General features: G+C 40.5%; 1 protein-coding gene across 4 annotated transcripts in view; it reads left to right on the forward strand.

The window, feature by feature from the left end:
- Window positions 1-23,588, forward strand: part of xrn1 (5'-3' exoribonuclease 1) — an 82,054-nt gene that overhangs the window by 26,096 nt on the left and 32,370 nt on the right. For all 4 annotated transcript variants that reach the window (XR_010965425.1, XM_067995046.1, XM_067995045.1 and 1 more), the window contains exons 14-28: window positions 2,121-2,277; window positions 2,743-2,862; window positions 7,172-7,341; window positions 7,474-7,594; window positions 10,193-10,285; window positions 10,764-10,867; window positions 12,748-12,879; window positions 13,625-13,787; window positions 14,022-14,135; window positions 16,894-16,992; window positions 17,698-17,813; window positions 18,871-19,017; window positions 20,006-20,095; window positions 20,708-20,843; window positions 21,865-21,921. Coding sequence is in view for 3 of the 4 variants with exons in the window: in XM_067995046.1 (XP_067851147.1) it covers window positions 2,121-2,277; window positions 2,743-2,862; window positions 7,172-7,341; window positions 7,474-7,594; window positions 10,193-10,285; window positions 10,764-10,867; window positions 12,748-12,879; window positions 13,625-13,787; window positions 14,022-14,135; window positions 16,894-16,992; window positions 17,698-17,813; window positions 18,871-19,017; window positions 20,006-20,095; window positions 20,708-20,843; window positions 21,865-21,921 (1,819 nt within the window). In the remaining variant the exon portion in view is untranslated. The remainder of the gene's footprint in view (window positions 1-2,120; window positions 2,278-2,742; window positions 2,863-7,171; window positions 7,342-7,473; window positions 7,595-10,192; window positions 10,286-10,763; window positions 10,868-12,747; window positions 12,880-13,624; window positions 13,788-14,021; window positions 14,136-16,893; window positions 16,993-17,697; window positions 17,814-18,870; window positions 19,018-20,005; window positions 20,096-20,707; window positions 20,844-21,864; window positions 21,922-23,588) is intronic.

Raw genomic sequence — 23,588 nt, forward strand, 5'->3', positions numbered from 1 at the left:
CGTTGCACTCCCTCCATGGCAAGGACATCCTTCCTCAGATAAGGAGACCAAAACTGCACATAATACTCCAGATGTGGTCTCACCAAGGCCCTGTGTAACTGCAGTAAGCCATCCCTGCTCCTGTACTCAAATCCTCTTGCAATGAAGGCCAACATACCATTCGCCTTCCTAACTGCTTGCTGCACCTGTATGCTCGTTTTCAGCGATTGGTGTACAAAGACACCCAGGTCTCGTTGAACCTCCCCTTTTCCCAATCTATCACCATTCAGATGATCGGCCTTTCTGTTTTTACAACCAAAGTGGATAACCTCACATTTATCCACGGTATACTGCATCTGCCATGTTCTTGCCCACTCACCCAACTTGTCTAAATCACATTGGAGCCTCTTTGCATCCTCCTCACAGTTCACATTCCACCCCAGCTTTGTGTCGTCTGCAAACTTGGAAATGTTACATTTAGTTCCCTCATCCAAATCATTGATATATATTGTGAATAGCTGGGGCCCAAGCACTGATCCCTGCGGTACCCCACTAGTCACTGCCTGCCACCCGGAAAAAGACCCGTTTATTCCTGCTCTCTGTTTCCTGTCTGTCAACCAATTCTCAATCCATGCCAGTATATTCCCCCCCAATCCCATGTGCTTTAATTTTGCACACTAACCTCTTGTGTGGGACCTTATCAAAGCCTTCTGAAAATCCAAGTACACCACATCCACTGGTTCTCCCCTATCTATTCTACTAGTTACATCCTCAAAAAACTCCAGTAGATTTGTGAAGCATGATTTCCCTTTCATAAACCCATGCTGACTTTGTCCAATCCTGTTAATGCTCTCCAAGTGTTCTGTTATCACATCTTTTATAATAGACTCCAGCATTTTCCCCACTACTGATGTTAGGCTAACTGGTCTGTAATTTCCTGTTTTTTTTTTTCTCTCCCGCCTTTTTTAAATAGTGGGGTTACATTTGCCCCCCTCCAATCTGTAGGAACTGTTCCAGAGTCTTTAGAATTTTGGAAGATGATCACCAATGCATCCACTATTTCCAGGGTCACTTCCTTTAGTACTCTGGGATGTAGATTATCAAGCCCTGGGGATTTGTCAACCTTCAGGCCCATTAATTTCCCTAGCACTATTGTTTTACTAATACTGGTTTCCTTCAGTTCCTCCCTCTCACTAGACCCTTGGTTCCTTAACATTTCTGGGAGGTTATTTGTGTCCTCCTTTGTGAAGACAGAACCAAAGTATGTGTTTAATTGTTCTGCCATTTCTTTGTTCCCCATTTATAATTTCTGACTGTATGGGACCTACATTTGTCTTCACTAATCTTTTTTCTCTTGACATATTTATAGAAGCTTTTACAGTCAGTTTTTATGTTCCCTGCTAGTTTACTCTCATACTCTATTTTTCCCCTCTTAATCAATCTCTTTGTCCTCCTTTGTTGAATTCTAAACTGCTCCCAATCCACAGGCTTGCCGCTTTTTCTGGCAATTTTATAGGTCTCCTCTTTGGATCTAATGCTATCCCTAATTTCTTTTGTAAGCCATGGTTGAGCTGCCTTTCCTGTTTTATTTTGCACCAGACAGGAATGAATAATTGTTGTAATTCCTGCACACAAATATTAGCCATTGCCTATCCACCGTCATCTCTTTTAGTGAAGTTCCCCAATCTATCATAGCCAACTTGCACCTCATACTTTCGTAATTTGACTGTTGAAATGTGATGTTTGTGGCCTAGCTTCTGCTCCCAGCTCAGTGGGCAGCTGGTTTCTTTTCTGCAGCTGGTAGTAGATTGTGAATTGTTGCATTATGTTTTGCCATCCAAACTTGGAAGTGGAGAGAAAATGGCTATTGGGGAGACTAACCATTTGATCGTGACTTTTTTTTTAAATTTGCATGGGTGCAATTTTCACACCAATTTTCATTGAAGTCTTTGGACAGCTTTATTTGAAATAATTTATGCCAGTGCAGAAGTGTACCTTTTTTTTCAAATTTAGCAGCTTATTTTGAGTCTCCTTTTTAAGTGATTAATTACAACATAATTTCAAGTGAAACCATAAAGACAATGAGTTTTTTTTGGAGAAGGGTATATATGATCAAATGTTCTGTTTCACTGTTTGTTTAGGTACTATCCTTTTCATTATGCACCTTATCTATCAGACATCCGTAATATCAGTAAGTTGAAGATAAAATTCGATATGGGGAACCCCTTTAAGCCATTTGAGCAGCTTCTGGCTGTTCTGCCAGCAGCCAGCAAAGAGCTTCTACCCAACTGCTACCAGGTAAGTTGAGTTTGCTCTTAGTGTCTAGACGAATAAGGTTGAAGATTTGCATTTTGATTACAATTGCCTTTAATATTTTGCACCCTATGCCATGTTTTATTCAGCACTTAGTTCCTTGATACTACTGTGTGTGTCTTTCTCCCCCTCTTTTTCTCTCTCGTATATGCTTTCTAGCTGTTACGTAGTCAGAAATCTGTGAAAAGCTAATCTGCTTGGCTTCTTGCCAGGGATTGCAGTAAAAGAATCTTGATGTGGAGATGCCAGTGATGGACTGGGGTGGACAAATGTAAGGAGTTTTACAACACCAGGTTATAGTCCAACAGCTGTTGGACTATAACCTGGTGTTAAAAGAACCTTGAGTGAGGGCAGGATAGAATGAAAAATTCATAGATAATGGTAGAAACCACATCTTTTATGTTTGAGAAGTATGATCTAGCTGCTTGATTTTTATTTTTACATCCTCAGTTTTTAATGACTGATGAAGAATCTCCAATCATAGAATATTATCCTCCAGATTTCAAAACTGACCTTAATGGCAAGCAGCAGGAGTGGGAAGCTGTTGTTCTGATTCCATTTATTGATGAAGTGAGTACTTTTTGTTTTTCAAGTGTTTGTATTTGTAATGATGTTGCCGAGAAGGGTAGTAAGCCTGAGGATTGAGTGAGTTTTAGAAACCAGCAAAGGGTGACCAAAAAATTGATAGATGGAGAAAATAGAATATGAGAGTAAACTCGTAAGAAATATAAAAACAGATTGTAAGAGCTTCTACAAGTATGTAAAAAGGAAGAGAGTACCAAAAGTAAACGTGGGTCCCTTAGAGGCTGAGACAGGAGAAATTATAATGGGGAAATAAGGAAATGGTAGAGATGTTAAACAAATATTTTGTATCTGTCTTCACAGTAGAAGGCACAAAAAACATACCAGAAAGAATGGGGAACCAAGGGACTAATGAGAGTGAGGAATTTAAAGTAATTAATATTAGTAAAGCAAAAGTACTTGAGAAACTAATGGGACTAAAAGCCGACATCCCCTGGACCTGATGGCCTACATCCTAGGGTTCTAAAAGAGGTGGCTGCAGAGATAGTGGATGATTTGGTTGCGATCTTCCAAAATTCCCTAGATTCTAGAATGGTCCCAGTGGATTGGAAGGTAGCAAATGTAACACTGCTATTCAAGAGAGGGGGAAGAGAGAAAACAGGGAACTACAGGCCAGTTAGCCTGATGTCGGTTGTCAGGAAAATGTTGGAATCCATTATTAAGGAAGTTGTAACAGGGCACTTAAAAAATCATGATATGATTAGGCAGTGTCAACATGGTTTTATGAAAGAGAAATCGTGTTTGTCAAATCTATTACAGCTTTTTGAGGATGTAACTAGCAGGGTAGATAAAGGGGAACCAGTGGATGGAGTATATTTGGATTTTCGAAAGGCATTCGATAAGGTGCCGCACAAAAGGTTGTTATGCAAGATAAGGCCTCATGGAATTGGGGGTAATATATTAGGATGGATTGAGGATTGGTTAACGGACAGAAAACAGACAGTAGGAATAAATGGGTCATTTTCAGGTTGACAGGCTGTAATTAGTGGGTTGCCGCAAGGATCAGTGCTAGGTCCTCAGCTATTTACAATCTGTATTAATGACTTGGATGAAGGTACCAAGTATAATGTATCCAAGCTTGCTGACGATACAGAGCTAGGTGGGAAAGTAAGCTGTGAGGAGGACACAGTCTGCAAAGGGATACAGACAGGTTAAGTGAGTGGGCAAGATTGCAGATGGAGTGAAATGTGAAGTTATTCACTTTGGTAGGAAGAATAGAAAAACAGTATTTCTTAAATGGTACGAAACTATCAAATGTTGGTGTTCTGAGAGATTTGGGTGTCTTTGCACACGAAACACAGGAAGTTAACATGCAGGTACAGCAAGCAATTAGTAAGGCAAATGGTATGCTGGCCTTTATTGCAAGGGGGTTGGAGTGTAGGAAGTCTTGCTACAATTGTACAGGCCTTTGGTGAGACCACACCTGGAGTACTGTGCATAGTCCTGTTCTCCTTACCTAAGGAAGAATATACTTGCCTCAGGCGGTGCAACGAAGGTTCACTCGATTGATTCCTGGGATGCGAGGTTTGTCCTATGAGGAGAGATTGAGAAGAATGGGCCAAAATTCTCTGGAGTTTAGAAGAATGAGAGGTGATCTCATTGAAACATATAGGATTCTAAGAGGGCATGACAGGGTAGATGCTGAGAGATTATTTCCCCTGGCTAGACAGCCTAGAACTAGGATGCATAGTCTCAGGATAAGGAGTCAGCCATTTAGGACTAATATGAGGAGGAATTTCTTCACTGAGGGTTGAGAATCTTTGGAATTCTCTACCCCAGAGGGCTGTGGATGCTCAGTTGTTGACTATATTCAAGGTTGAGATCGATAGATTTTTGGACTCTAGGGGAATGAAGGGATATGGGGATTGGGTGGGAAAGTGGAGTTGAAGTCTTCTTTAAGAACATAGAGAGAACCAACTGTAATTTATTTTTAATTCCTAAATCTGGCAAATTTGCAAACTAACCTATTCAGTGTAGGAGTCTTTTTGGTTTGAAAATATTAAGATTTGTTTTTGTTTCTCCTAACCAACCTGTAGAACAGTTCTTTACATGGTTGGAGTTTGTAGTTCAACGTGTACTTGAATATGACTTTTTTGCTTTTGAGGTAACTTAGAGAAAGTAGTGTGTGGGGGGGAAATTTTTTTTTTAACATTACCCATGAATAAGCATCATGGAAAATTTCTCCCAGCTTTCTCATAGCTTTGATGACTCTTTAGGTCTTTCTGTGACACTGGGGAACTTAAAAAAAAACTAGCATTTATATAGTGCCTTTAAAGTGGAAGACTTGGTGAGCCACTTTAATGGGAGAGGAGAAAATTAAATAAAAGGGATGAAGGAACGGATGCCTAACCATGATGGGAGAGGTAGGAGACATGGTCACAACCTTGGTCAAAAAGATGAGTTTTATTGCAGTTGTTAAAAGGTGGAGAAAAGCAGCAGAGGCAGAATGATTCCAGGAGGCAGTGCCAGACAGTCAGCTGAAGGCCCTGTCACCAATGGTGAGGCAAAAGGAGGAGAGAATATCCAAAATAAATGAGTCTGCGGACTGAAGGATGAGTGAGGAGATATGAAGCTGGAGGAGGTTTCAGAGATGGGATGTAGTGAGAAAGTGGATTTGAGGATGAGGATTTTAGATTCAATGTTTTGGAAGTTATAGATCACCATGGACCAGGGTAATAGGTGAGCTGGACAAGATACGCTTGGGGTGGAGGATGGGAAGCTGGCAAGGAGTACATTGGCAAAATCTAGACCAGAGGCGAAAGACGTATGCTAAGGCCTTGGTGCTAGTGGAGGTAAGGGAGGAGCGGAGCTGGGTGGTGATGGAGATGGAAGTAAGTGTTGGTGATAAATAGGATGTAGTGTTTTGTTAAACAGGATGCCAGGGTTTTACGTGTTCAGGTTCTGCCTGAGTGAGGTTTATAGCAGGAACTGAAGGCTTCAGTCTTCCCAATATTCAGTTAGAAGGAAATTTATAGTTATTAACAACTTTGTGAGACAGGCAGTTCAACAGCACAAAACTACTGTGGGATTGAATGAAGTGGTGGTGAGGTAGAGTAGGGTGTCATCAGCATACATCTGGAAGTTTCCAAGGTGCCTATGGATGATGTAGTTGACGGGCAACGTGTAGATGTGGAGGTGAAGGGGACCAAGGATAGATCCTTAGGAAACTCCGGAGGTGACTGTCAGTTGGGAAGAGAAGCTGTTGGTGGGGATGCACTAGCTGTATTCAAACAGGTAGGAATGAACTCCACCAATGGAGGCAAAGTGATGGAGGATGGCATCGTTGACCAGATGTTGTGTTGATGATGCCTTGTTGATGAGCCTTTCGGAGTGGAGAGGTGGTTATGTTGAGTAGTGGAAGAGGTTTGAATGGGAGAATTTACGTGAAGGGTGAGATTATGGGAAGACAGGAGGGCGGAGGAGTGGGAGGTGGAGGAATTTAAGTGTCGGCTGCAACCTCCGAAGATGCATAGTCACCTGAGGAAGGAGAACTTGTTTTGGATGTCGGTGTGGGATTTGGGAGGGCAGTATATGACTCTTTTAAGTGGGCGGAATAGGAGAGGATGAGGAGAACTGAAGGGCGAGATCAAGGTGGCACTTAGTGACGAGCTATGCCATCTACACGACTGTTTTGATGAGGTAAACAGTGCAATGTGTAGCCAGGTTTCTGTCTGTGCTAGAATATTGATCGATTAATTAAAGGCTTCATAGTGATGCAACAGTAGCAGTACATCTCCAGAGTCAGTAATTGGACTCAACACATTTGAGTAGAAGATTATAGATCAGAGGCTGCTTATAACTCTGGTTCCTAGGAGGTCATCTGCACGGAGGGATGTGTTGAACGGTGCCAGGATCACTTGAAGCACCACCCAGGAAGGTACATTTGGTGAGAGAAAACAACAAAAGTATGGACACATTCCAGGGACTGGAACTGGCTTCAGAATCTCAAAAACAAAATCAAGACAGCAGACTTATTGCTGCACATTCAAAGATGATCTGCTCTCTCATCACCATGTGCAGATTGACTGTACCCATGAATATCCAAACATAGTGAATACAGACTAATAAGTGTATTTAGAAACAATTTTGAAGCTGACATCACTACAATGTTTAAGGATACAGCTCACGTGTTCTATTAAGAGCATGAGTGGGAAATCACCCACTCTCTTCGATGTTTATGTGCACATCTCAAAGCCCTATATCTACTCAAATTACTATTTAAAAAAAAATTTCAAGCATTACCATTTCCTAGAGCACTTCATGTGTAACAAAACTAAATATTTTCCAATCTTTTCAGAAACGGCTACTGGCAGCCATGAAACCATGTAATGGGTGCATTTCAGAGGAGGAGAGACAGCGCAATAGGCATAGTGAATGTCTCATGTTTTGGTGCGACAAAGAAATTGAATTTAAATATCCATCGCCGTGGCCAGAAAAATTTCCAGATGTGCAGCAATGTCATGCAAGGTAATAAGATTTTGCGCAGTATCAAGTTTTAACTTGTTCCCTGAATGATTCTTCTATGGATTAAACAACTGCTATTTTACAACATTAACATATATTGCATTTTAATTTACTACTTTTGGTATTTTCTTTCAGGCATGAAAAGATTCCCCTGGAGGCATGGAGAGTAGATCTCAGTTATACATTAAAGCATGCTGTTGATAAGGGTTCTTTGTACTTCTGTGGGTTTCCAACTCTGAAGCATATTAAGCATAAGGTAAGTTTCCCCTGTGATGGTAAATTTCTGTTAATCGCGCAACTTGCTTGCCGCAATTGTATTTGTGAATCTGGAGCAGGTGTTGACATGTCAGCATTGTTGTACGTATGAAACAAATTGTTGAAGGCATGGAGGGATTGCAACACACATTCATCAGTTCAAAGAGAGGTTATTGGATCACCACCTTGTGGATGAATGCAGGTTTGTTCCCCTGCCTCCTATTCATTTAATCTAATTTTAGCCACTATGCTTGAATCCTTGGGCTTTTTTCCTTTGGAGATGGAAAGTCAATTGGAAAGATATGAACATATATGTAACCTTTTTTTTTCTCCTAAACAGTTCTTGGCAGGACATGTATTGGTTAGAGTAGGCTTGGAAGATATGCATCTGTACAACTGGGTCCTGTTTCCATGGCTGTGCTGTACATTGATAGCTGTGATAAGAATATTGTGTTTTACACTGCACTTCTTCGACAGCACTTCCCAAACCTGCAACCTCTACCACCTAGAAGGAAAAGGACAGCAGGCACATGGGAACAACGCCACCTGCAATGATTTCCCCCCCCCCCCCCCGCCCCCCCAAAGTCACACACCATTTCAACTTGGAAATGTATCGTCGCTGGGTCAAAATCCTGGAACTCCCCATCAAACAGCACTGTGGGAGAACCTTCACCACACTGACTGCAGCAGTTCAAGAAGGCGGCTCACCACCACCTTCTCAAGGGCAATTAGGGGTGGGCAATAAATGCTGGCCTTGCCAGCGACACCCACATCCCATGAACGAATTAGAAAAAAAAGTCTTGAGTAAGAATTAAGAGTGCACAGCTATTACACTCTTTGTTAATGCCCTCCTCTTTTTCTTTTTCCACCTTTTTCCAGATCTTGGTTGTGCCATTTGGAAGTCCTAAGAAGAAACTAGGTCCTTTACAGGCACACAAAAAAGTAGCAGAGCAGTCACTTTGCAGCTCCTGGCAACTGACAAGTAGCCAAGGATGAAGTTACTGCCTGTTCTTTCTGTTAGGAAATGTGTGTGGCATGGGAAGAACCTAAAAGAAAGTCAGACATTTTTTTAGAAAACACTTTCTCTCCCGATAGCTCACCTAGTTTCCCTAGTCAGTTACTGAGCCATACAGACCAGGAAGATTGCAGGTTTGATGTCTGGTCTTTGCTGAGTTAACTGCATTTGGCAAGAGTGGCAGTAAACGTGCTGCAGTTTGCATCTTGTGACCCTGGGCAGCGAGGTAAATTTGGCAAGAGTCCCTGCTTCTGATCAGTATCTAGTGAACACTGCTGAATAATCTCTGCAGTTAAATGGCTTGTTGACATTGTCGAGGATTACACATGAATCATGGCCATTTGGATGGGGTACTAGAAGCTTATCAGCACCCCTGGAATATTGCACCAGCAAAAGGCTTTTTTTAAAAAAGAAATCTTGTATTATTTCAAAGACAGTTGCTTGTTTATGTAGTGTCAATCACACTTGCCTGATTTGGACTGCAATGAGGTCAGAGTGCATTACTGAGGGTAATGACACTGGCTGATGACCAGAAATTTTGTTGGAGGGGTGGGTGAACTTGGTGACAGTCATTGCTGGAAACCTAACACTATGGTTGAGAGTCTTCAGACGAAGCTAATAAGAAATCCACACTGGTATAATTTCTGTTTGTCTGATACTCTGTATCTCACTCCACTTACCCAGGTCCAGTGAGCGTAGAAACTCCTAAATGTGTGCAAAGGGTACTGATGAAGTTTAACTAGCTAAAACTACACAGCCAATTAGCTAAAACTGCACAGCCTACTAGTGCAGAGCACTGCTAAATATTTTGCTGCTCGTCAAGCCAGGCTCACCATGTTCGTTAGACATTGATTTACAGAGGGTTCTATAGAGCTGAATGGACAGAAGCTTCCTTGTTAGTGATGGATCCACTGTCGGTTCCATTGGTGAAACAGGGTGGCTAGGCACTCATCAACATTGCCCTGGAGTTCGGTGCATCTACTTGGCTTGGGTATCGAATCGCAATGTCTACCACACAGGATTAGAATCACAAAATATTGCAGCACAGAAACAGGCTATTTGGGTCATTGAGTCTGCGCTGATGGTTTTTTTCAACATGAAACAACTAGTTTAAACTCATTCTCCTGCTTGTTCCCCATATCTTTTTAATATTCCTCTTGGTTCTGAATTTTCATCCTGGAACCACTTCAACCCCGCTTACCTCTGAACAGGATAGTCACTAGTTACTCAATGGTGTAATGTTATAGTACATAGATGTATAGAGAATACATGGTTGGAGCCGGTCAAGAGTAGCTTTTTTCCAACAAAAAAAAGCAAACCTCTTTCCTGAAAGCCCCATAGCTTCATTACCCTGTCCTAATTCCACCCTTTGTTGGCTGATTACGGTCTGCAGATAGTGCTGGACATAGACAAGGCTACGGTTACCTGATTAGAGGAAGCTGTTTGGTAACAAGTGATACTGACATGAGGAAAAAGCCAGAGTAAATGGAAGTCTGTTTTTCTTTTACACCTTATATTTCCTCTAACAGAAATCTGTACAAATGAAAATCCGTAAAAATGCATTTTTAATTTTTGTTCTTGCAGTTCTACTTGAGGAAGAGTGGGGTTCAAGTTTTTCAACAGCCAAGCCGTGGAGAGAATATGCTGTTGGAGCTATTGCCCAAAGAAGAGGAGGAAGTATGTACTGGGTCATAATGGAGTGTAGCAAAACTGGAATATAACTTGAATTAGGTTTATTTTTGCTTTTTATATATTTTTTTCAAAAAATCAGATCCAAAGCAACATTAAAGCTCTTATGTCCTTTTTGAAAATAACAACATTTGATTTGCAAAATGTTTGAATCAGATCGTTTTCAGAAAAAAATTTCAGTCATTCAAACAATATTGCTCTTGATTAAAAAATTAAATGCCAATTCATTCATCTGCTTTACTCCAAAGCTAACTTTTGCAACATTAGATTTGATCTTTCTGAATTCAAAAGTGTACTTTTTTTTCCCCCCAGTTTTGGTGTCAAATTTCACATTTTGAATTTTTGCATTATACCAGGAATAGTGTTTACTCTTTCTGTCGTTACTGAAGTTATTGAAAGGAGGGAATCCAACATTTAAAAGCCATGTATTTAAGACTAATTTACAAATGACCTGTTTCCCTTTCAGAACGTGGATGATGTTGCTAATCAGGAGCTGGGAAGGCCTATTTTTTTGAATTGGCCTCATCTTGAGGAAGCTCGAGTTGTTGCAGTGTCTGATCGAGAAACTAAGTAAGTGCTGAATGAAATAATTGATCAGCAGTTTGCACCATAGCACAGGGAGTGCATTTAATATTGTAGGTTGGCTTCTGTTTTGATGTGTGTCATTATTCTAGTGCAGACGTTCCAGGAATTACGGCAGAAGAGATTTATGCTAGTTTTTAATACAATGTCAAAATTTCTTGGGCCATTTGCGCCGCTCCACTGGAACCATTGCCGAAACCATAAAAGGATTATGCGTGCTCTTACCCCATCATTTAAAACAGCGGTGATCACAAACGTGCTAGTTTACTTGCTGTTTGTGGGAGCGCTGTTACATGGAGGCGCAGGTGGGCTCGAATGATTGTAAATGTTAGTTCTGAGCACAGGCAAGAGCGTTAACCCTGAAAGCAATGGCAGTGTATTCTAACCACTTGTTTCCTCACAGTTATCACCCATTGGAGCATGCTTACTAAGTAGATACGTAGTAGGAAAGTATTGCCATTGGGTTGTGGCATTGGTTTAATAATAATTAGAATGGGAGCTCAGTTTTGCAATGTATTGATGAGAGCAATTGGATTTGGGATTTAAATTCTCTGGCAGAATTCTAGACCCTTGAGAATTCCCAGAAAGGAACCAAAATCAATAAGCACATCTACTGAATGTTTAAATATTTTTTAAAGAATGCAGAAAGTTTGAAAAGCTACAGTTGCATTGGTCCAGTCTCATTGTTTCTCGGTTTGTAGATGGGTAGTTCGAGGTGATTTTTAAATTTTGGGTGAATTTGTTACATCAGAATTTAAAAATCCAAATACTTCAAGGCATCATGCTGGAATAGCAATTGTTATTATAATTTACAAATGCTTGGAAGAGCAACTGATCAACAACAAAAAGATAAACTAACTCTTCCCTGCTAAGATTTGTCTCGCTCGTGCTGTAGGATCATAGAAAGGTTACAGCACGGAAGGAGGCCATTCGGCCCATTGAGTCTGCGCCAGCTCTATGCAAGAGCAATCCAGCTAGCCTCACTCCCCCCGCCCTATCCCCGTAGCCCTGCAAATTTTTGCAGGTTAATTTATTTATCCTTTTTGCCTTTTGAATATTGGATAGTTGAACGTTGGCCAGATGAAACTGACCTATGTATACAGCTGGCCCATTTCTGAGCGGTAACGCCGCTTCCAAGCTCCCTGGATCGTCACTGTGGCGCACAATAATGATTTTCCAGCAAATTTTTGCTTTGGATCAGCGCTCGAAGATCGGGACAGTAACAGCCTTGAGGAGATCGTTGCCAATAATGCCATTGCAACTTGCCCTGCCACCTTCAAAGATTTGTGTGCATACACCCCCAGGTGTCTCTGTTGTTGCATCCTCTAAAATTGTACCATTTAGTTTATATTGCCTCTCTTCATTCTTCCTACCAAAATGTATCGCTTCACACTTTTCTGCATTAAATTTCATCTGCCACGTGTCTGCCCATTTCATCAGTCTGTCTACGTCCTCCTGAAGTCTGTTACTATCCTCCACATTCTCAGACTTTGTATGGATGTTTGCAGGCAATTTGCTATTTGCTTGGGACAGGAGGCATTACAGCCAACCCTAAATCTGACATCCACATGCGCACAATTTGCAGCAGGAGGTGCCACTGAGTTAGGGATCAAATCTGTGACGATCATGGTCCAATAAATTCAATATTACACCACTTGCTGATTTTCCTACTGAGTCATTGGAGTCCAGTTGGTTGTGTTCTTTCGAAGTCGACGTTACTTATTACTAATTGTTAGGCATTAGGTCATCAATGTTAGTGTAACTAAGAACAAGGTTGGTAAATCGAGGAACTTATTCTTTGTGCTAACTTTGTATAATTGAATGAGAATTGATTTGTCATATGCCTGTTTTATCTGACTGATTTATAGATTTTATTTAGAAGAACCCCCAGGAGTACAGAAGGTGTATACTGGGAAAACGCCACCACCTACTAAAGTAGTTTACCTTGGAGATGCAGAACAAAACGTGTGGAACAGAGAAGTACATAATATAACTGAATTGTAAGTAAATATATGCATGTCAGATACTTATTTCATACTAATATTTAAAGTCATGTATTGTAGTGATAAAGTTTACAAAGAAGAAAAACGTAACCCAGATAAGGGTAAACTTTACCATACTAAATAATTAGAATGTCTCATTTTCTTCATTTCCTTCACCCCAATCCTGGCTTGTACAAGCATGGTGTTTCAAGTTTGAAAGGCCCAGTTCTCCCTTAAGCTTGTGGAATTGTAGTCATCTGAGGCTCTGTTGTGCCTGTTAGTTTGGCCAGGTAAAACCACTATGCACTGTTGATCAGTGCATTATTAGGCTGGGACCACAATAGGCAGCGTGGGCGTTTTAGTGTTCGCCAGCTGTTAACAGAATGTCGGGGTGACAGGAGAGTAGTATTTTGGATTTGGAAGCACTTTTAAATCTGAAACTTAGCATAAATCATTTAAATCCTGTAAGTATAGGATGCAGAATTCTCATGGCCCTTTGTCTCCACCAACAGGAGCTGAGCAGCACTGCAGCAGTTTATAAAGTGTACATAAACAAAATATAAAAAACTCATTGAAGCAATGATAGCAGTACTGCAAATTTATTTTAATTCTGTTGTAAACAAGATTCATCTGAGGAGAATGATGCACAATATGTCACGTGTAATAAAATTTACTGTTAGGCAAACATTTTCTCATTTTCTACCATTTATCTACTATTTTTGAAGAATTTTAAATTCATGTTTTTTTTCTTAAAATTTTTCAGTTACAACAAAAGGAAAGGAATCCTCATCAATGAAACATCTGTGCTTGTATATGCACAGCTCCTCACTGGTCGTCGATATGTATTTGGCCATAATGGTGATGTTACCTTAGAGAAGGAATGGTCAAAGCAAGTGCTACCATTTGCTCACCATACCACTGTGAAGGTAAATCCGAAAATAAAGAGCACAATGTTGCGAATCAAGTAACATTGTGCTTTGTATGTTAGTGTGTTGTTTTAACGCGCTGCTTTGGTTCCATTGATTTAAAATATCTTTCCAATAATTATCTTTTCGTGCCTGGTTTTGCACGAAGTTTGTAATTCCGTTTGTTTATGAAAGTTGTGAAGTGTCTGATATGGGTTTAGTTGGGAAAGTTTTAAGTTTTTTTTTCTTTTTCAGAACCTAAAATCATTCGATTCTAGTTTCGCACACTTCAGTACATTGGATGAACTGTTCCCACCTAGAATTAAGGTCTTCATGATGGGCACTCCCTACTATGGTTGCATGGGAGAGGTTGGTTAATTTTGATACAGGAATTCCAAAATTATGTGTTTTAGGTAGTAGTGATTGAAATGTAGTCCATGTTTAAGAAGTAAAATTGCTCACCAATTGTTTTGTGAAAATGCTCTGATCCACACCTTTTAGTCTCTTCCCTCAATGCCTCAGTGGGTTTACAGAGTAACTGAGCCTAAAAAAATAGCTCAGTCCCATGTTCAATCACCAATCTTAGATTTTGGCTCAATTGTTTTTTATTCATTCATGGTATGTGGGCGTCACTGGCAAGGCCAGCATTTATTGCCCATCCCTAATTGCCCTTGAGAAGGTGGTGGTGAGCTGCCTTCTTGAACCGCTGCAGTCCGTGTGGTGAAGGTTCTCCCCGAGTGCTGTTAGGTAGGGATTCCAGGATTTTGACCCAGTGACTATGAAGGAACGGCAATACATTTCCAAGTTGGGATGGTGTGTGACTTGGAGGGAAACGTACGGGTGGTGGTGTTCCCATGTGCCTGCTGCCCTTCTTCCAAATGGTAGAGGTCGCGGGTTTGGGAGGTGCTGTCGAAGAAGCCTTGGCAAGTTGCTGCAGTGCATCCTGTAGATGGTACACACTGCAGCCACAGTGCGCCGGTGGTGAAAGGAGTGAATGTTTCGGGTGGTGGATGGGGTGCCAATCAAGCGGGCTGCTTTGTCCTGGATGGTGTCAAGCTTCTTGAGTGTTGTTTGAGCTGCACTCATCCAAGCAAGTGGAGAGTATTCCATCACACTCCTGACTGGTGTCTTGTAGATGGTGGAAAGGCTTTGGGGAGTCAGGAGGTGAGTCACTCGCCACAGAATACCCAGCCTCTGACCTGCTTTTGTAGCCTCAGTATTTATATGGCTGGTCCAGTTAAGTTTCTGGTCAATGGTGACCCCCAGGATGTTGATGGTGGGGAATTCGGCGATGGTAATGCCGTTGAATGTCATGGAGAGGGGGTTAGACTCTTTCTTGTTGGAGATGGTCATTGCCTGGCACTTGTCTGGTACAAATGTTACTTGCCACTTATCAGCCCAAGCCTGGATGTTGTCCAGGTCTTGCTGTGTACGGGCACGGACTGCTTCACTATCTGAGCAGTTGTGAATGGAACTGAACACTGTGCAATCATCGGCGAACATCCCCATTTGTGACCTTATGATGGAGGGAATGTCATTCATGAAGCAGCTGAAGATGGTTGGGTGTAGGGCACTGCCCTGAGGAACCCCTGCAACAATGTCCTGGGGCTGAGATGATTGGCCTCCAACAACCACTACCATCTTCCTTTGTGCTAGGTATGACTCCAGCCACTGGAGAGTTTTCCCCTGATTCCCATTGACTTCAATTTTACTAGGGCTCCTTGGTGCCACACTTGGTCAAATGCTGCCTTGATGTCAAGGGCAGTCAATCTCACGCCAAATAATGGCATCGGTGCTATGCGGAGAGGAGGGATAACACTTGGCTGGGAGTTCACTGCCTTGGCGTTCCATGTGAGTAGACTTTGAGTGGGGATTGGATTATGATCAGCTGCCATATCCCCCAGGTATAAATAGCCTGTCGATACTCATCGCTGAACTCGTGCATGATTGATGGCCACATGGGCAAGGTATTGAATTGCAACCTGTGTCCATGAGACAATATCCCAGCAATGGGTTACAACCATAATTAACTACTATTATTAAGCATTTACGCATGAATAGTATTGTACTCTTTTAGTTTTACTTGCATTTGGGAAAATTGAGTTTTGTTCATGAGCAGGCACATGGAAAGAAAGACTTACATTTGTATTGGACCTTATTACTTCGCATGCAGTGAATTACTTTTGAAGTGCAGTAACTTGTGTCGGCAAATACAACCATATTTTGCATAGCAAGATCCTATAAAGAGGGGTCAGATGAATGTCCAGTTTATCTATATTTTTGGTGGTGTTGATTGAAGGAGAACTGTTGTACAGGGTACTGGAGGAATTTCTTGCCCTTCAGATTGTGCTGAGGAATCTCTAACATCCAGCTGAGCAGGGAGTTGTGCCACAGTTTAATGTCTCATCTGAAGGATGGCACCTCTGACAGTACAGCACTTCCATACTGCATTGCAATGTCAGACAAGAATGCTACCAACAAAGCCAAGCTGACATCCTGCTTTGAACATGAGTGAATGTAGTATTCAGTTCTATGCCACCTATGTCAGATTGGCCAAGTGGTAGGGTGCTCATCTGAGTCAAAAGATTGTGGTTCAAGCCCCACTTGAAGACCTGAATGCATAATCGAGGTTGACACTTCATTGCAGTACTGAGGGACTGCTGCATTGTTGGAGGTACTTTCTTTCAAATGAGACATTAAACTGAGACCCTGTCTGCCTTTTCAGGTGGACGTAAAAGATCCATGACACTATTCAAAGAAGAGCAGGGGAGTTCTCCTGGCATCCTGGTCAACATTTATACCTCAACCAAAACAGATTTGACTGATCATTTCTCGCATTGCTCTTTGTGGGTCCTAAATTGTTTGCCTTCGTAACAGTGACTATACTTCAGGAAGTAATCAATTGGATGTGAACTGCTTTTAGTTGTCCTCAGGATGTGAAAGGCATTATATGAATACAAGTTCTTTTTTCTTCTATGTCAGTCACCAATTAACCATTTTCCCATATTGCACCTGTTATTAAGCTAGTTAACTAAAATACTTCAGGTCAAGAATACGCTTGTGATATATTCTGTGTTGAAGAAAATTAAAATGCTGCTTGAGAATATAGCTTGACTATCTTTAATAGATTCAAGACTCTTCTGATGTTATCAAAGATGGGAGAATCCGTGTGGTTTTCAATGTTCCATGCGAGCCACAGCTAGATGGCATTATTCAAAACCAGCATGTAAGTACTAAATGTTAATTTGCACACTATTAATATTGCACAGAATTCCATCTATGGCATATATTTTTGCAACGTTCACTTTTTTAGCAGAAGTTTCTGCACAACTGTAGCAACCTAATGACCCACCAGTTAAAATGTAGTAAACTCTTTTTCTCCATAATGTGATTTTACTGCTTGATTGATCCCAGTTGTTCTGCTTCTCAGTCTTGTGTTGTCTTTAAAAGTTGTATAGTTCCAATATAAGCATACAAGTAAATGCCCATATCTAGTCCCCACAGTGAATATCCAATTGCCTCTTAGATATAGCTAACAATGAATCACTTTTTGTCCCCTTCCCAATCCAGAAGACAGCAATTAGATCTCCTATACCCACCTCACCTGAATCTTCCTCCCTAACTTCCACTGTGAAACAACTTTAGAAAGAACTTTGCATGGCTATATTATTGCTCCTGCCCTCTGGACCCACCATTTTCATGGCGGCTTCTCCTCTTTAACAGAGGCAGGAATGCTAATTTCATTTAAGTCTCTAGTCAGACTGGCCTTGGGCCTGTCCTTGAATCATTTTCTTGATTTATCCTAACAAATCCTTCCTTTTTGAAGAGTGACTCATTGTTTCAAAACTATACATAATAGAAAACTATGGTCACTAATTCTATTTTGAACCAGCAGTATTTGTATTGAGCAGTTTATGTGTGATTGTTTCAGAAATATTCTACAAAATATAACCCTGGATACATCTTGGCCAGCCGCCTTGGAGTTACTGGGTATCTTGTGTCAAGGTTAACAGGGAGTTTGTTTATTGGGAGAGGATCAAAGAAAAAGTAAGTACGCCTTTATTGATATTTCCTGCGTTTTAATACTGTTTGGTTTTTGTGTTTGTTTTTTTTTGACTCACTTTGACGTGGAAATAATACTAATGATGGGGACATTGGCCGTCTCCTCGCGGGGAGAGTAGAAAAGTGGATAAATAACCACAGACTGATGCTGTGCACTCAAGAATACCTGATTCAAGAGTTGCATTGCTAAACTCTTGCTCGTAGCTCAGCTACGTTCTCTTTTTGACGGGAGGGCAGAAGAGCTACAATTCTTTTTAAACTGTTGTAAAGCAATCATCCTTTACATAAAAAAGAATCTTTTTGGGCTGGTGATGATGATCTGAACTTTATTTTAATTATTGATTGTCCGCATTTAATTTTTATGCAATATCAAAATTACATGGGGTTATAGGAACGGTATAAGGAAATTCAGGGTAGGTCAATCAATTTTAAACTGGAAGACTGCAAATACAGTATTGGTGTTCAGAGACTGAATCAAATAGTACATTCTGTTAATTTTTTTTTATTGCAAGTGACCAAGGATGAATTAAGGACATTACTGAAGGGAAAACTTATGCCACTTGTACTAGATTTATGGTAACAGTTCTGAGTTGCTATGCTCTTAAAAGAACTGAAATGCAATGGGTAGGGAAGGAGTGAGAATGAAATGTAGTAGTTGTAGTAGTGCATGAAGATCAGTAACAAATCATCGATATTTTCTGTATTTTAAAAAGTGCCGTTGCTGTCATCTCAGGCTGGTAACTGTGCGGGGTGGGATGTGAAGGTATCCTGAGTTAAACAAGGATATCCTCAGAATGTTTGTGAAATACTGATTGGAAGGCAGTTGGTACATAGGATTCTCCACGATTATGATCCAGTGATTTTGAAGAAATTGCACCACATTCAATTTTTTTTATAGCAAGAGTTGCTTTTTTTAAAAAAAAACTCAACTATATTTTTTAATAGTATACTGCTAATTGAATCTGAAGGGAACCTGTTGGTAGAAATTGCAATATATAAACATTACTTTGGTTTAATCGTCTTAAAAACTCCACTTTGCCAGTCCTCTTGGAGAACAGAAAATGAATGTGGGGCTGAATCTGAAGTTTAATAAAAAGAATGAAGAAGTACCTGGTTACACAAAGAAAGTTGGGAATGAGTGGCTGTATTCCTCTGCAGTTGAACTGATTCTGAGTGAATATCTAGAAAGGTAAAAGATTATTTTATTATATGTAATTCAACTATTAATTGTGACATCCAACCTTTTATCTGGGGCAAAATGTTTTTTGTAATTGAAGATGGGCTTTTGGGTATCTGAATAGTTGCAGTCCTACAATGTTGGCCATCCAAGATTGAATCCAAGTCTCAACTTCTAAAATTTGATGGCTGACATAAGGCAGGATTCAGCAGTTCTTAAGTACTCCACTCAATGGAGTGATTAGTCCATAGTACTGCACCTTTGTACGTCTGACTAATTTTCATGTTGGGAGCACCAATGGCTTATCAGGAGTATAGAATGCTACTGCACCTAGCTAATATGCTGAAACCTCTAATGCTCAAATTTCCAATGAGCATTGCATGTGGAGTGCAATGGACGTAAAAGATCCCATGACACTATTCGAAGAAGAGCAGGAGAGTTCCCAATGTCCTGGTCAATATTTATACCTCAACCAAAATCACTTAAACAGATTACAACAACTTGCATTTATATAGCGCCTTTGACATAGTAAAAACATCTCAAGGTGCTTCACTGGAGCGTTATCAGACAAGTAGTCACCAGATGGCCACATTTTAGGCAGTTCTCTTTATGGTAACTGGGACATTAGACTGATTAACATTAAAGGAACAAAGGGGGAAATCAGAAATGTTTTCACTGAGTTATTAGAATGCTTTACTACAAAGTGGCTATTGTGGCACAGATGATGAGATTTAAAATTGAATTAGATAAGTATTTGAAAAGGAAGAATATAGAAGTATATAGTGAGAAGGCAGAGAAATAGAATTGAAGTCGATAGCTCCAATTGAATAGCTAAGACCAAAAAAGCCATGATGAGCTGAATTTCAGCAGACTCCTGTGTTACTTTCTATGTTGATATGGTTTCTTCTCTAACTTTTTCTGATTGTTAAAGCCAATTGAATAAATTATAAATTGTAGTAGCAAAGAGTAATATTTATAGCAGATGTTTTTTGCTTTTTAGATTCCCAGAATTAATATGCTACATTGCTAAAAACAGCCAAGAGGATCTGTACTACGAGGACAATATTTGGCCTGGAGAGGATGAAAATGGGTGAGATTAATTTATTGTGAGCTGTACAACCATGTGTTAAATTATTCGCAGCTAAAGCAAAATTAAACAGTGTGGTTTTTGCATTAATCTTTTCAGGTGCTTTAAACATTAATCTTTTCACATTAATCTTTTGGATGCTTTAAACATGATCTTTGGGGGAAGATTTAATTAAGGGTTACTAAAATTTCCAGTATCCTCACCTCCTGAATGTGCTGATTCAAGCTAAGGTATGGTTCCACAGGGATGTTGGCATCCCCTCGATACTTATTCTAAGTGTCCGTTCTTTATGTGTGAGCCCAAGTTGTGAATATCAGCAAGTTATTCAACATAGAAGGCATCAAAGCACACGAGTACTTTCCAGTTCAGGTAGCTGGATAGTAATTAGGAATGGGTTCGCTGGCTATTTTTTTCCCCCCATTTCCCCCTCCCGGGTAGGTTGGATATTGCGATGAATTGCAAGTCCAACTGAGATCAATTAACTCAGCATAGACCATGGATGAAACCTGCATCTTTCTGGTCTCTAGGTTTAATAATGCACTTGAATAATGCTTTTATACTATCATAAAGCTAAATATGCAAATTTTTAAAAATTTATATTTAAATTTGGAACAGTCCTGAAAAGGTGCAAGAAATTGTAGCCTGGTTGAAGATGCACCCCGTCAGTAGTTTGTCAAGAGCATCGTGTGACTTAAATCTACTGGATACGGCAATTGTTGAAAAGATTGAAGAGGAGGTCGAAAGCTGCAAGGTATTTCCTTTTTCTATTGTGAAACGTAAATTAATCAAAAATTTCCGACTTTTTTCATTTAAATTTATTCCTTCAATCCTTTCTTCCTTTCATTCTGTTTTTTTTTTAAAATGTTTCCTCTTGCTGAGTCTGCTGACCCATGTTGGTGTATGGTTCAAAGAGTGCCAGCTACCCTCCTCTACATCTCAAGTAGCTACTCTTCATGTATGAATGTTGACAAACTGCTCACTCATGGATGGCATTTTGGCTCGGCCCAAACCTGATCTTATCTGGTCTGCGTGTGTGCATGCATTCCACAGGGTCACTGGATAGTGATCAGGAACAAGAAGCCTGGTTGATTTTTTTTTTCCCTGCCAATTGTTACAACCCGCTTATTTGCCCCAGTTAAGTACAAGCCAGGAAGTGAACCCAAAGCTGCCTGATCTGTATGGCTACGTTATACACTGTCTTTACAAACTGGCATTAGGGGAATCCAATCAGAATTTCCGTACATCTTTTATTTTCCCCTCCCCTCCCGCAAGAAAAGATTCCCCTACTCACAGACCAATGCCTGATCAAGAAGGGGGGCAGGGGACCTGTTTCCAGTTCTGTCTGCCTCTGCTGTTCTCAAACCAACTGCCGAGAGGTGCAAAGGAGTGCACCTATAATTTAAAATATATGTTCCTTTCCCTCTTGCTCCCAGATGCCATGGCTGATATGACTCATTGGGGAGAACTTTCCCCAGCCCCCTTTCCACAAGGTGCACCATTTTATATAGTGCCTTGGCTCACTACTGCACTTTGCTATCTTGTCCATATGCAATTCTTGTCCATAATCCTATTATTAAACTGAATATTCAATAACTTCTGATTTTTGTTAAAAAAAAACATCCACAATATCTCTTTAAATGTTGGATTTTATGGAATGTATGAGTACTTTTTGAACAAAAATCAAGTTCTGGTATATGTATATTATATATATTTTAAATGGACCAATATTGCCCATATAGCAAAGGTCTAAGTTTTAATGTCATTGTTCTTAGCAAAGAAGAAGTAACAAGAAAGTAAGAGTGACTGTGAAACCACATCTGTTATACAGGGTAAGTTGAATCATTCTGTTTAATCAAAATATATTGAAAAGACTGAAATAAGGTATTCTTGGATAGTTTTTGCATCTGACATGACTTTTAGCCTTTTGCAAACTTGATATCTCTGTCAGTGAGTAGTAGTACCCCTGGATAGTGGAAGTCTTCAAACCAAAAGCCAGACTTTATTGCTATTTGTTTACTTTCCTTATGGCGGGGTGGGGGGGGGGGGAGGATTTCTTTAATTTGCTATTTTTAATAAAATAATGAATGCGAGTGTGAAGAACACACTAATGTTTGCACTACAAGTACTGAACAAAGAAAATCCTTCCCTCACTGGGTAAGATTTTGCCAAGCAAGTGAAAGATGGGGGTGGGCGGGAAACAGGCAAGACTAAGTCTACCAGCTGTTGATGTATAGTTAAATGATATTTAATGACAGTGGAGAAGTATTTGTTCAACATGGCTTGAAAAATTTCCAATATTATCCCACAGCTCAGCCTCACTGATAGGTGCACAGTTGCATTTCCTTTGACAAATTTTCTAATTTAATTGTTTGCACTGCAGACCAGCTTAAGTGGACGGTGTGCGGCCAAGTGTCCTCGTAAAACTAAGAGTACCAAAAGTACTTCTGGGCTGAACTGATATGTGGAGGAAGGATATTAGTGGTGATGTTGTTTAAAAGTTTTAGACATCTCTCTAAATGCAAGTTCAACACAAAGCCATACTGTATGAGTGAGATAATATATGGCTACTGTAAAACTAGTGACAAAAGAAAGTTGGCACTTCGAGCTAAAAGCAAAATACTGCGGATGCTGGAAATCTGAAATTAAGAGAAAATGCGGGAAACACTCAGCAGGTCAGGCAGCATTTGTGGCGAGGAACACTTTGAGCTAACTGGCTTTGTTGATCTGGCTAACAAAAACTTGAATCTCTATTCACAGAGAGGTCTGTGAGGCAATAATAGAACAACATTACTCGTTAATATTTTAATGAGAACTCCAGTGCCAGGCAGTGTCTCACTCCAGAGCTACACTTGCAAATGCCCCAACAAGCTCTGCTCTGGATTGCTGAGATGGAGGTCGCTGCTCAGAATTTCCCACGTAGTGACCATCTAATCTCAATCATGGGACATGGGAAGTTGCTGAGTTGAGGCAGGAAAGTAATTAGATCGTCGTTCCCCATGGGTTATTAGCATGCACCTCCTAGTAACTGGCTATTATAGAGCACTGGTAGAGGCCTGTGATTAGCTCACCCATTCCCTTGGATGGAGAAGCCAAATAACAGGAAACTGAAATCAGGAGAACAATTCCGTATATCCCTCTTCATCTGCTGTCTGCTCCCCACCCCCTCCCTTTCTTTGTCTGTTTTCCTCCTTGTTCAGTTTGCATCTGATGCCAGCCAGCTGTGGATGAGTACAGGGATTCAATGCTGTTTCCTCTAATTCTGTGTAATCAAGAGTATCTAGAAGTGGGTCTGTGCCAATATCCATACTGTGCCCAAGTGAAAGGGCTGTGCAACTCTTAACTGGGTTAAGTTTCCCTTTTTTTCTCTTACTGGAGAATGAGAACTGAAGGGAACAGCATTGAATCTCCACACCAACAACATGCCTATCACAAGTGAGAGGGAGGTAGGAAATGGCTTGCAGTTATATTGCAAGTACACATGGGTTAGAAGGAACAA

This window comes from Heptranchias perlo, chromosome 13 (genome assembly GCF_035084215.1).
Source record: "Heptranchias perlo isolate sHepPer1 chromosome 13, sHepPer1.hap1, whole genome shotgun sequence".
NCBI classification, from domain to species: Eukaryota; Metazoa; Chordata; class Chondrichthyes; order Hexanchiformes; family Hexanchidae; genus Heptranchias; species Heptranchias perlo.